The sequence below is a fragment of the Engystomops pustulosus genome, chromosome 4 (assembly GCF_040894005.1).
Source record: "Engystomops pustulosus chromosome 4, aEngPut4.maternal, whole genome shotgun sequence".
NCBI lineage: Eukaryota > Metazoa > Chordata > Amphibia > Anura > Leptodactylidae > Engystomops > Engystomops pustulosus.
Genome location: NC_092414.1, coordinates 23,948,535 through 23,962,871, shown reverse-complemented (window position 1 = coordinate 23,962,871; position 14,337 = coordinate 23,948,535). Strand labels below are relative to the sequence as shown.

General features: G+C 39.3%; 1 protein-coding gene across 1 annotated transcript; it reads right to left on the bottom strand.

Moving 5' to 3' along the window:
- Positions 1 to 9,718: 9,718 nt before the first annotated feature.
- Positions 9,719 to 13,498, bottom strand: HAND1 (heart and neural crest derivatives expressed 1). Its single transcript, XM_072150596.1, has 2 exons — positions 12,750 to 13,498; positions 9,719 to 10,701 (listed from the first exon to the last, which is right to left on the bottom strand). Exons 1-2 carry the CDS (start codon positions 13,248 to 13,250, stop codon positions 10,600 to 10,602), a joined length of 603 nt encoding a protein of 200 aa, XP_072006697.1. The 5' UTR covers positions 13,251 to 13,498; the 3' UTR covers positions 9,719 to 10,599.
- Positions 13,499 to 14,337: the final 839 nt, after the last annotated feature.

Here is a 14,337-nt window from a genome sequence, read left to right as displayed (position 1 = left end):
CAGTGATGTCACAGTACAGGGATAACACACACAGTGATGTCACAGTACAGGGATAATACACACAGTGATGTCACAGTACAGGGATAATACACACAGTGATGTCACGGTACAGGGATAATACACACAGTGATATCACAGTACAGGGATAATACACACAGTGATGTCACAGTACAGGGATAATACACATAGTGATATCACAGTACAGGGATAATACACACAGTTATGTCACAGTACAGGGATAATACACATAGTGATGACACTGGACAGAGATAATACACACAGTGATGTCACAGTACAGGGATAATACACACAGTGATGTCACAGTACAGAGATAATACACACAGTGATGTCACAGTACAGGGATAATACACATAGTGATGACACTGGACAGAGATAATACACACAGTGATGTCACAGTACAGGGATAATACACACAGTGATGTCACAGTACAGGGATAATACACACAGTGATGTCACAGTACAGGATAATATACACAGTGATGTCACAGTATAGGGATAATACACACAGTGATGTCACAGTACAGGATAATATACACAGTGATGTCACAGTACAGGGATAATACACACAGTGATGTCACAGTACAGGGATAATACACACAGTGATGTCACAGTACAGGGGTAATATATTCTGAATGACGTCATATATGGACCACATCTGCTGTTCGTTATCATCACACATAGACACCGCTGTATCCATCACTGACTGCTGGACGTACAACGTGAAACTATAGGTCTTTTTGTATAAAAAAATGTATGTAGTGCATGTGTATTACTAATGTGTAGTGCATGTGTATTACAAATGTAAGGGATGCTATGTGCACTATTACACATATGGGGGCGCTATATTACGCCGCTTACCTTCCAACCCCCCCCCCCCAAGCTTATGAGGTCTTCAATCCCGACAATGTTCCCTATTACATTTTATGAGCGTCCCTGTTAAACCTGTGATTCCATCCATTTCACGTGTTTTATGGGAAGCGATATTCCTAACGATATCCATAGAACATATTCCCTCAGTGGAGATAACGGAGCGCACACGGCGTCGCCTCCGCCGCTGCGCCTGCTACTTCCATTTTGTCACATTTGAACCTAGGCCTCATATTTCACTTCTCCTGGAAGTCCCCGCACGACATAAAGTGCTTTGCAGCCCCTCTGGGTTTCGCGGCGCGGCCTTTTGCGGTCCCAGAGCGGTCATTACTGCCGAGGTGTTTTTCCTCATTAAAATGGTTTGGGGTTTTTTGATGTAATGTTTCTTGGCTTTTTCTTTGAGTCTGTTAGTTCCTCCCCTCCCGCCCTGGAGAGAGGGGCTTTATAAAGGGCGGATTGTTATGTACAGGCTCAGGATAAAGGTGCCTTTCAGTTTGCCACATTAACACTAATGGGCCTTCCACCCCCGGCACTACAACGCGTTTCGGAATAGACTGTTACGTTACATAGTCCTCCCTTTGACACCCCCCTATTTGTGTCTGAGCCTATAATAGGACGACAAGAGAATTTCTCGCATTGTGTAATGTATGTGGAAACCTGAACTGTTACCTTAATGGGGCTCGGCAGTGATTCGACAGCGGTTTGTGGGGGAAAAAAAAAATAGGATTTCATCTCGATATCGGCCAATGCTAACGTGATGTGAAAACGATGTAAACAGTAGGAAAACACAATATAAATACAATGTTAACATGATGTATACATGATGTAAACATGATGTTAACAAAATGTAAATACTATGGGGCTCATTTATCATAAGCTGGCGCTAACCGCCCCAGCAGGGGATGGTGCTGCCCCCCCCCCCCCGGCATGCAGTGAATCTTTTTGCAGCCTCCTAAAAAGTCCTTCTATGCCACATATGACCTGGTTCATGAGGTCCCCTATTTAAGGACACCCGACTTACAGACAACCCATAGTTACAGACAGACCCCTCTGACCTCTGGTGAAGCTCTCTGGATGTTACTGTAGTCCCAGGCTGCAGTGATCAGCTGTAAAGTGTCTGTAATGAAGCTTTATTGATAATCCTTGGTCCCATTACAGCAAAAAATGTTTCAACTCCAATTGTCACTGGGGCAAAACATTTTTTTTTTCTGGATCTACCATTATAAAATATACAGTTTCGACTTACATACAAATTCAACTTAAGAACAAACCTCCGGACCCTATCTTGTACGTAAACCGGGGACTGCCTTTATACATTTCCACTACAGCTGGTACCTCAACAGGCGCAGGCTATAGGCAGGGGGCGAGGGCTGCTTAGGTGGAGAAATCGGAATTCCCAGCTGTTTTCAGGCGTACAAGCTGTGATAACCCCTCCCCTCTTTTGTAAATGTGATGTAAACACAGTGTAAACATGATCTATACATTGCACAAACATGATGTTAACACTATGTAAACACAATCCTGGGAAAATGTAAACAGAGTGGAAACATTGGGGGAAATTTATCAAAAGTGTCCGGGAGCAGAACTGTTGTAGTTTCTCACAGCAACCAATCAGAGCTCAGCTTTCATTTTCCCACAGCTGCTTATGAAATTATTGCTGAACTCTGATTGGTTCCCATGGTCAACTAGAACAGTTCTGCTCTCAGGCACTTCTGTGTTAAAGTTATGTAAACGTGTTCAAAAACACATTGATAACGAAATGCAAACATGATGTAAACACAATGTTAACATGATGCTAATGCATTGTAAACAGAATGCAAACACAATTACACCAAAGCCACTAAAATACAACCAAAAAAGGTGCATCAGACTAAGATAAATGACCCCCCATGATGTTGCCACTGGCACCTTGATCTATCTTGAGGCTCTCTAATATATCCTGATGGTCTTTGCAGCGCCGTCAGGCAATTCTAGCATAGAAATTCATCCTGACCTGCTCCTACCCCGCACCGGCCCACTGAGCCACCGACTGCGCCCCCCTTCCACAGTGCACCTGGAATTGTGCCTATTTCAGGGCTGGTACGCCAGATTTCAAGCGTACAAGTTCTGATAATTATGGCCCAATATGAACATGATGTAAACACATTGTAAACACAATGGTAAAATCATGCAAATATGATCTCAACACAATGTAAACATGCTGTAAACATGTTGCAAACCAAATGCTAAAGCCATGTAAAACACAATGTTAACGCGGTGTTAACTCAATGTTAACCCAACGTAAATGCTTAATGTGAACACATCCTTCAAGCTATAGTTGAGTAGCCTTATGCAGTCATGGCTCCTATGGCACACATAGCACCCGACCTATTACAGTAGCAGAAATGCGAAAAAGTTATCTAGAAAAAGTGACGCGTTTCTTAACGCCTTTTTTATGCCGGAAAAGGGTCAATGTTTTGCTAAACTTGACTCCAGTCTCACACTGTAGCAACGTTGTGTGCCGAATGTATGTTGAGGTCTGTCATGTATTAAGCACAAGCAACTGTGGTGGGATGGCATCAAGATTGGCATGAAAATATGGAAATTGTCGCATTAATTGGGAAAAATAAATAAATGATTGTGTCCCCTCCTGCCGCTACTTTGCAAATTTTCGAGTGCGTTTTTGTTTCTTTATCGAAGTCTATTGCCTTCTATTGCATTGCTTTATGGGAAATATATGCAAATTAGCCTTCTCTCCACAAGCCATGCTGTAAGTTCTCTGTACTGATGAGGGGCAAGAATCCTAATATTTCATCCTCTTGTTGCAAGAGGAGACAAAATAATTGGATGTGGCCCAAAAGCCACCTCCGGCTCTTTCATACGTTCTCTCCCGGCTTGTGTTTTGTGTCAGATAAAGCCAGGCAGCAAAACATAAAATTTAATTGAAGGATTTACAAGTTGGGGTTTATTTGCTTCAATTCTGGATTAGGTCCTGAATGTATTAATAGGGTGTCTGTGAGTTTAGATCACTTCCTATCATCCCCCATCATGACACATCTAGGGGTGGCCAAAGAGACAGGGAGCTCCATAGCCCTGACCATGCCCCCTCCCAGACCCGCGCTAAGCCTTTATAGGTTTAACTATTCCACCCCCAAATGCTCATTGCTTTGTAATCCCTTTTATATACTATACTGAGAAGAATTTACATGGTGTAGACTGAACTGTGAACTGCAGGAAGTTAAGTTAGAATTGGGCAAGGACTGATTTGGGTAAGAATCCCTGAAACACTGACATCTGTTCATTCAGTTGTTCCAGGGGGGTGAGTTTCTATCCCCTAGAAGCCATAGTTTCCTGATGGTGGGCACCTGCTCATTCATAACCATATCAATGTCTCAGGATCATCCTGTATGATAGCATCAGCTCCAGAGTTGGTCCATTAGATAACCAGAGGATCCTCCAGTGGGTCCTGTCTCTATCCTGATACTAAAAGCAGTAGTGGATAATAAAATAGGCAGTTTGGGCAGTAGCCCGTGACCAAGGCGTTCTCAGTGGACTAAAGCCAACCAAATCATCATCCAAATTTTATACTTAGAAGGCTCTTCACCCATGAAATCCTTATACATCTGTTCCTGCTTTCAATAGACATGTACACAAGAGCCATTTCAGGACCTTTGAAGGTCCTGAAACTGCAGATTGAATGCAGGCAGAAGGGACGCATCCTCCATTCTCCAAGAATCAGATTCTAGTATGTAGGAAGTGATAATATTCATACAGCCCAGGACCCATGACAGATTCCGCCTCAGACTAGAAGGACCTAATACCTGAAGGACCTTGGGGTGTGTCAAATGTATGGATTTAAACTGTCCCATCCTTTTGTCTATCTATCTCTTATCGATCTGTCATAAATAAGGCACAAGTTGCACCAGGGGGTGTTAAATCCAGGGCAGATTGATCACAGGCTGGCACCAGGGTATGATGGTGCCCCCAACCACAGCAGTCACTTGATCTATCATAAAGCTCTGTCCTGATAAATCCCGGGGGCCAGCAGCGCAGCAATGAGTTGCGCCAATATGGCTTGTCTACACCAAGTCTGCCCTAGTGTAGAACTGCGCCATAGCCTGTGCCTAGCAGTGCACAGGGGTGGGGCATAAATGCCTTGTGCCGGCCCACTGCACCGCCCTCTCCCAACTGGCGTAGAGGGGGGAGAAGTCGCAATTCCTGGGCATCTTTGACCGCCAATGTGAATGCACTGGAGTGAACACTTACCCCCAATATCTGTGTTCTGTGATAAAAAAAACCCGTGAAAGATGATAATAAAGACATTTTGAGACATCTTAGGTCTTTCCGTCCTTCTATATAAAGCAGAATAATTATCTGTCCTTAGTTATTTATCTTAGGGATTATATCAATCCCAGAATCCTCCGGGATAAACACTGTAATATCATAGAACATAAACACAGTCAATAACAAGCGCAGATATGGAAAATGTCACCCCCAGACATAGGAGTCTACTCAGCATCTGTCTACATCTCTGGGCATGGAATATTAGATACAGTATTAGGGTCTGACTATACTTAAAAGAGGGTAAAGTGAAGCCTATGTAAAGCAGTACTGTATACGTAAAAGGGAAGCCTATTTAAAGGGGTTGTACCAATAATTGCCCTTATTCCAACAGGATATAAGATTATTGGGACACAGTGTCTGTACATAACGGGGAGCTCCGGACCCCCATGATCATCTGTCATGTAGATAAAGAATATGTAGATAAAGATAAAGAATTGTTTTTCCTTTTCCTGGACAGATATAAACCGCCATAGGTCACTATATAAAATGTGAGCCCACGGAGTGTGTAAAGGTAGACCCCTGCGGTTCTTTCCATTAACTTCTATAGGACTCCCAGGAATAGTCAAATCTTATAGAAGTGAATAGAGAGCTGCACATGTGTGGTCTCCCTCCCAGTCACTGCAGTCCCCAGAGGTGGAACCAGCAGCTATCGGATATTATTTGGAATATTCCATGGATATGTCATCAGTCTCCAACACGGGAACACCCCACAATACTACGAGCTCATGTACCCCTATTATGTATTGCTACCGCAGTACTGCGGGAAATCAGACAAAGCTGAAGGCCCCAAGTAAACAGCGTGACAAAATCACAAAAATTCTAGCAAATCTTCTCCATCAGCTTCAAAATGTATCAACCTACATATATATACTTTATAGATAGATAGATAGATAGATAGATAGATAGATAGATAGATAGATAGATAGATAGATATGAGATAGATAGATAGATAGATAGATAGATAGATAGGAGCTAGATATTATTATTATTTATAGATAGATATAAATTCACAGATATATGAATTGATAAACTGTATATAGATAGATAAGAGAGAGATAAAAAGAAGAAAAGGAGGAAAACAATCTGCGCCATTGTATATCTTTCCATTTAAGGGATTTTTATGTTTGTGAATTTTTAGGTGTCTTTTTCGTGCGTTCTCTGGAGCTTGCTGTGCGCACTGGTTTTTCTGCTTTGCACCTAATTCATCTTTGAACTGATAAACCATGACGGGCAGGTGCAGTGCACAGTACACTAAGGTCGAATTCACACGAAGGTATGGGGATGTACTGTATATACTTGCAGCCATAAATACGCCCCTCCACAGATGGCAATAGGTTCATGCAGCTATATGGTGCTGCACACAAGTGGCACTGTACCGCTCCGTATAGAGGGGAAACATGCCATCCACCGAGCATCTCTATGGAGAGGGTCAAGGGTCCCGCGCCGGATGTAAGCGGGTGGGCAAACGTTTGTATGAATTCGCACTAAGGCTACATTCACACTGCCGTGAGCCCGCTGCACCGTAGCACGGCGGGCACACGGCAGCGCGGGGAGAGGAGGAGGAGGTGAGCGCAGCTCACCCCCGCCCCTCTCCATAGCGATATATGGCCGTGGCGCCGTAATACGGGAAAAGATAGGACATGTCCTATCTTTTACCGGGCTACGGAGCGGTACGGTGCCGCACGTGTGCTGCACCGTACCGCTCCCGTAGGGCACCGTGAGCCCATAGAAGTGTATGGGGGACGTATATCGGCCGTATATACGTCGGCCGTATATATACGTCCCCCATACTGTAGTGTGAATGTAGCCTAAGTCTTACCAGTCAGGCACAAGTTATCATTTATTTGAGCCAAAAAAAATAAAAGTGCAAATATGCTTCACTCCCCAACAGACATAAACAACAGTTTGGTATATGTTGTGCCACAAATTGCAGCAATTACAGAAACTGTGCCCAAAATTGTGCAAAAATAGGGAAATCAGTCCAGAGATAAAGCAGAAACAAAAAAGACTAAGATACATCTGCACCAATATACATACGTTGCAGTGCTGCAATAGATTATTTGTGAATTTTTTGGGGATTAAGATAGGTAGTTGATGAATAGATAGATAGATAGATACATTATTTTGCAGATTTATCTTAGTGTGATGTGCCTTTTTGGTTGTATTTTAATGACTTTTTGAGCCCATCGGGTATTTGAGCAAATTTTTACGCCTCTTTCCATCAGGTCGCTGGAGTTCGCCGTGTAGCAGTTTCCTGGCTTGCGCCTAATTTGTCTTTGTATTTCTCCTGCTTCCAGATGTTTGCGCCTTATTTAACAATGTTTTGCGCCGATATGGGTACAAATAATTGCGCAGTAATAGGCCAGTCCTGACCATGTTTAGGAAAGGCAACGGTATGAATTGTGCAACAAAATTGCGCCCTAAAAAAAACCTTAAACTTACCAAAGAGCCAAATCTACAAAGAGAAATGAGGTGCAAAAAATAGACTCACAAAAGGCTCAAAAAGAGCTCAGAGGAGGGGGAAATAAGATAAATGACCCCCTATAAATATTTGCGATTATTTCAGGCGTGGCACAGAGGCCCTGATAGAAATACCCCTAGATATCTATCTATTAGTTAGAAAGATGCTACATATTAGATATATATCTATAAAATAGATAAAGGGGGTCATTTATCTTATTTCCCCCTTCCCTGAGCTCTTTTTGCTCCTTTTCTGAGTCTATTTTTTGCGCCTGCTTTGTTTTTGTCAAATAAAGGTTTTTTATGCGCCTTATTAGTCGCAAATTTCAAAAAAGGCGCAATTTTGTTGTGAAAACCATACCATTTCCTTTTCTAAGCATGGTCAGGACTGGTGTGTAATTGTGCAATTTTTTGCACCCATATAGTGGCGCAAACACCTGGAAACCGGAGAAATACAAAGACAAATTGAGACAACAGCGAACTGCTGGGAAAAGGCGCAAAAATTGCACAAATACTCCAATGCGCTCAAAAAGTCACTTAAATACCACCAAAAAAGGTGCATGAGACTAAGATAAATGACCCCCAATATATTTACATACACATGTAGAAAACAGCAGCGCAACTAGATTTTGAAAAGAAAATATCAAAAGGCTTTATTCACCATGGGATAGATGTACCTTCTTTTGTTTTTTTTTTGTATTTGCACATTTTTGTGTCTTTTTCATGCATTCTATGAAACTTGTGGCGCAAGCTGTGCTTTGCGCCTAATTTATCTTCAAACTGCGTGGCGCATGATGTATCACCAATTTGCGGATAAAAAGTCACAAAATCCAAAACTACACTTCAGTCCTCACCAGGCATAGGAAACTATTTTGTATAGGTTGCGCCAAAAATTGTGCAAATTTTAGAAAACAGTGAAGCAATGTGCCCCCCCCCCCCCCCAAAAAAAACCCCATGATTTATCTGCTGGAAATCGGCCATAGATGAATCAAAGAGAAAAAAAAAAACAGGTCCAAATTGCAAGACTTAAGATACATCTGCCCCTAGATGTGTCCTCAGCAACGTTTGGGTCCAATCTCAAGGTTCCAGTTCCAAGGGACCGAAATGTTGCTCTGGCAAATAAATCCTTTTGCTATATGTACAGGCAGTCCACGGGTTACGTACAGGATAGGTTCTGTAGGTTTGTTCTTAAGTTGAATATGTATGTAAGTCGGAACTGTATATTTTACTGTTATTGTAACTCCAGACAGAATTTTTTTGGTCTCTGTGATAAATGAATTTAAAATATTTTGAGTTGTCATAAGAACCAAGATTAACAATAAAGCTCAATTGCAGACACATTTTATAACTATTATAACTCTTTATTGCACCCTGGGGCTAAAGTAGAGTAAATTACCAACATCCAGAGGTCTGTTTGTAACTCGGGATCGTCTGTAAGTCGGGTGTTCTTAAGTAGGGGACCGCCTGTATGTATATGTATATATATATATATATATATATATATATATATATATATATATATATAATATTTAATATAATAATATATATATTATACAGGCGGTCCCCTGCTTAAGAACACCCGACTTACAGGTGACCCCTTTGCCCCCTGTGACCTCTGGTGAAGCTCTCTGGATGGTTTACTTTACTCCCTGGCTGCACTGATCAGCTGTAAGGTGTCTGTAATAAAGTCTTACTGATAATCATTGGTCCCATTACAGCAAAAAAGTTTGAAACTCCAATTGTCATTGGGACAAAAAAAAATAAAAATTGTCTGGAGCTACAATTATAAAATATACAGTTCCGACTTAAATACAAATTCAGTAAGAACAAACCCAAGGAACCAATCTTGTATGTAACCCAGGGCCTGCCTGTATATATTATATATATATATATAATATATATTAATAATATATTTTAATCCCATATTTATTAAAATTTAAAAAAAAATAAAAAAAATAAACAGTCATAAATTAGACAGATTTTTAGAGATCTTCTCTTATTCTATTTCCATTTTATGAACAATATAGACGTAATGACGGAGGAGGACATGAGGTAGGGACAGACATTACAGTCCGGTCACACACATAGGTAGTTACATGCATTCAACTTTTCATCATTGAAATAGAATGTTTTTTTTATTATGTACAAAAGGCAAAAAAAATTAAATTAGACTTTGCTCATTACAGACAACCAGACAGGGAAGGATTTATAGAGGATGGGGGGGGGGACCCCATCACAGGAAATCTGCACACCTAAAAATCATCAACACTCTGGTTTTAATTTATGGTTCATTGTATGTGCCCGGAGCAGAAGCCTAATGTACAAGGGGGAGACAGAGAGACAAAATATGATCTATAAAAAAAAAAATTATCGCCGGATTACAATTTAAAAAAAAAAAATAATCAAACATAATAACTGTCATTTCCTTCATTCAAAAATTACCGACAATTTTTTTGAAAACGCATTTTTTTCAGTGTAAATGCTTTTTTCCCCCCCAAAAGAATTTTCAAAGAGGCTGTGATGAAAAATAATAAAAAATATTTTTTAAAAAACTATTAAATTAAAAAGGAAAAATAAAAATCCCTGAGTCAATGTAAGAAATCACTTATAGTCCAGCTTTATATATCACTTTTATATACACTTTCTGAGTCTAAGTCTGTCAAGGGCGGTTTAGAATCTGCAGTCTTCTCACGAGAAACACGTGGCAATCATTTGTGCACAATCCTGTCTTCAAAAAAAAAAAAAAATTCTTTAAAGTCCTTTTATTGTCCAAAAATATATATATTTTTTCTTAAATTGCACATAAATACAGATGACTGTTCCTTCCCTCCCCAGCCTGAAGAAGAGCATTCATGACGTATATTCCATGATAACCTCGGATTCAGAGGATACAGTTACAGTGCATTCAGGGTCTTTGTAAGGGATCTCTTAAGGGTTAAGTTCTAAGGCCCAGACCTGTTGCGGCCATCCTGTCCGTCCCTTTATTTTCTTTTCTCCTTGGGGCACGGCGCTCCAAACGCCTTCACTTTGCTGTAAGAAATTAGAAAATTAAAATTAATTTTAAAAATCTATATTTTTATCTATGTATCTCTATATATATATCCATATATTTTTTCTTTACGGTATATAAAAGGAAATATTATAATTATAATTACAAAAAATAAAAAGTTCAAAGAACGTAAATTCATATTTATAAATTAAAATAAAACAAATCCGACATTCGAAGCAAAGAATCCTTGAAAATAAACCAGAAATATCTAGATTTTTCTACGGAAATAAAAATAGGAATTTCTAGAATTTTCATTGAATTTACTAAAGCAGAAAAAAAAATGTATATTTTATTTCCAAGAGGCACTTGGGACTTGGATAAACATTGTGCGACCAGCTGCTTCTCTACGGGGAGCGTCATGTATCATGTAGATGGTAAATAAAAACCAAATCATCTGAATTATTCGCCGCCCTGTGTATACCACGATTCAGCCACATTGGAGGATTATGTTTGGAGACCTCTTGAGAATCATTAATGTGTTTTATGACTCAAGAACTTTCTCACTTTCTCTTTAAGAACTTTGCACAGCAAAACACTGGATGTGTTTACAGAGCGGAGAGCGGAATTATAAAATGGGTTCAAGTGAGTGACATAATAAAGGAAGAGATGTGGAAGGAGAGAAGGAAAGAAAGAAGAGAGATGGATAGATAGATAGATAAAAATGAAGGACAATAATAAAGGAAGAGATGCGGAAGGAGAGAAGGAAGGAAAGAAGATGGATGGTTGGATAGATAGATAGATATGAGATAGATAGATAGATAGATAGATAGATAGATAGATAGATAGATAGATAGATAAGATTGATAGAAAATAAAAATAAAGAACAGTAATATAGGAGGAGATTTGAAAGGAGAGAAGAAAGAATAATGGATAGATAGATAGATAGATATAAAGGACATTAATAAAGGAGGAGATGTGGAAGGAGAAAAGGAAAATAGATAGAAAGCTACTAAAGATTGATAGAAAATAAAAATAAAGGGCAGTAACAAAGGAAGAGATGTGGAAGGAGAGAAGGAAGGAAAGAAGGTGGGTGGATAGATAAAAAAAATAGATTAGATTGATAGAAAATAAAAATAAAGTACAGTAATAAAGGAGGAAATGTGGACGGAGGGACGGAAGATGAATAGATGGATAGATAGAAAGATAGATAAAATGATAGATAGATATGAGATAGATAGATATGTAGATAGATGGATTGATAGGAGATAATAGATAAAAGCACAATAATAAAGGAGGATATGAGGATGAAAGAAACAAATTAGATAATAGGTAAATGAATAAATATCAAAATCAAAATAAAGAACAAATGAAAGAAACACAGACGGATATATGATAATAGATAAATAGATAGAAGCGATAAATATAAATATGTTAGTAATAAAGGAGGATGAAAGTATGAAAATGATAACATATATATGATGGAAGTGAAACATAGATACATTAAATGAAAGAACAAAAGAAAGAAACAAAGAAAGAAAGAAAGAGAAAGGTTTCTTGTTTAGGCCTTTTGTGGCCTATTGGGATTCTAGGCAGAAAGTGTAAATAGTGACATAAGGAAGAGGAAATATACAGGAGGGGTCAGATACGTGGACACAGAAGAGAGATGATAGATAGATAATTAACAGATTCATATTTATGAGATGGATATTCTTCTTTAGATAGGAGAAATTCTGCATACACATTAGACGGAATAATCTACTTGGAACAAAAAGGAGATTTACAGATATCACTGTCATATCTATCTATCTCATATCTATCTATCTATCTCATATCTATCTATCTATCTATCTATCTATCTATCTATCTCATATCTATCTATCTATCTCCTATCTATCTATCTATCTATCTATCTCATATCTATCTATCTATCATCTATCTATCTATCTATCTATCTATCTCATATCTATCTATCTATCTATCTATCTATCTCATATCTATCTATCTATCTATCTATCTATCTCATATCTATCTATCTATCTATTTCATTCTTATCTATTTATCTATCTATGATACACGTGTCTATACTCACAGCTTCTCTTTTCCTCTTGCAGTCTCTGGTGTCCATTTTCTTGAGTTCAGCTTTAAAGCCCTCAGTGCCCCCAGGTTCATTGTCCTTGGCCAGGACATCCATTAAGTAGCCTATGTAGCTGGTGGCTAGCCTTAGGGTCTTTATTTTGGAGAGCTTGGTGTCTGCTGGCACATTGGGGATACATTCTCTGAGCTCAGCAAATGCACTGTTAATACTTTCTGTCCTTCTCCTCTCCTTTTTTGGGGGGACTCCTTTCCTTCTTGCCATTCGACCACCTAGAGCCTCCAAGTGGTTGTTGCTGCTGCCCTGGGCAGGTCCTACAGTGCCATACTCAGGACTATAGGGAGGTTGGGTAGAAAATTCTGTTGGGGACACTTCTCCTGGATTGAGGACCCATCCTTGGAAGAAAGGTCTCTCCTGATGGCACCTGGAGCCAGGGGTGAAGATATAAGGTTCTGGCATCATGTGGTGATGATGCTGGTAACTCCCAATGATGTTCATGGCAGAAGGTGGCCCAGATCTCCACTCTCCAGAAGGTCTATGTCCTGGTGTAGCTATCAGGCTTCTAGGAGCTCCCCATAAGAAGTCTCTCAGATTCCAAGGAGAAGAAGAAGACGATCTCCACCGGTGAAGGAGCAGGTCCCAGCATCCAGCAGTAGACTGGGGCTCAGCTCATAAGCCAACATATATATCTAGAAGATTAGAAAGGCTCAGAGATACAATAACAGATCTTATCCAGGCTCCAGCTCTGCACCTCTCAGCACATTAACCCTTCTGCCTCTCCTCAGGGTCTTTATATTGAGCTCAGGCCCTGATGTCAAAATCTTCAGGGAACCAATGAGAAGCAGAGGGAGGAGGAGAGGGGGCAGGGGGTGCAAGTAGACTGCTCATTCACCTGGAGCCCACCACCTAACACTGTCCCACAACAGGGGGGTCACCGCTGCCATTAACCCAATTCAACTCATGCTTCATTTATAGATCGATTTTTTTCATTTTATCACATTTTTACAACTTTTCTTCTTTTTTTACAGATGTTTTCCCTCTAGTTTTATAGTTTTATCTTTGTTTGGATTTTCATTATTATAAAATTATTCTTATGTAATTGGATTGGAGTTGGGGGGGTGAGAACAAGTAAGTATTTAGAGGGTTAAAACAACATTTTCACCCAATGTTATTTCTTATTTTTTATTGTGTATGAGAAGAGGAGTAATAATACACAAGACAGTGGGGAGACATCACCCAGGGCATAAGGAGGGTTACAGATTTGTGCATCATAGGGTTCATGTGATGACAAAATGTATAGTTTTACTTTTATTATTATATTTATTATTATTATTATTATTATTATTAATAATAATTTCGACTTATTATTCAGACTTCAGACATCACAGAGGAGACATAGATTTATTATTATATTATATTGTATTATGTATTATATATTGTATTATATTGTATATAATAATAATAACAATCTTTATTTATACAGCGCCATCATATTCTGTAGTGCTTTACAAATGATATATATATATGTATGTTAGTAAAGATAGTATCATTATTATATTGTGTGTTATTTGTGTATTAAATGTAT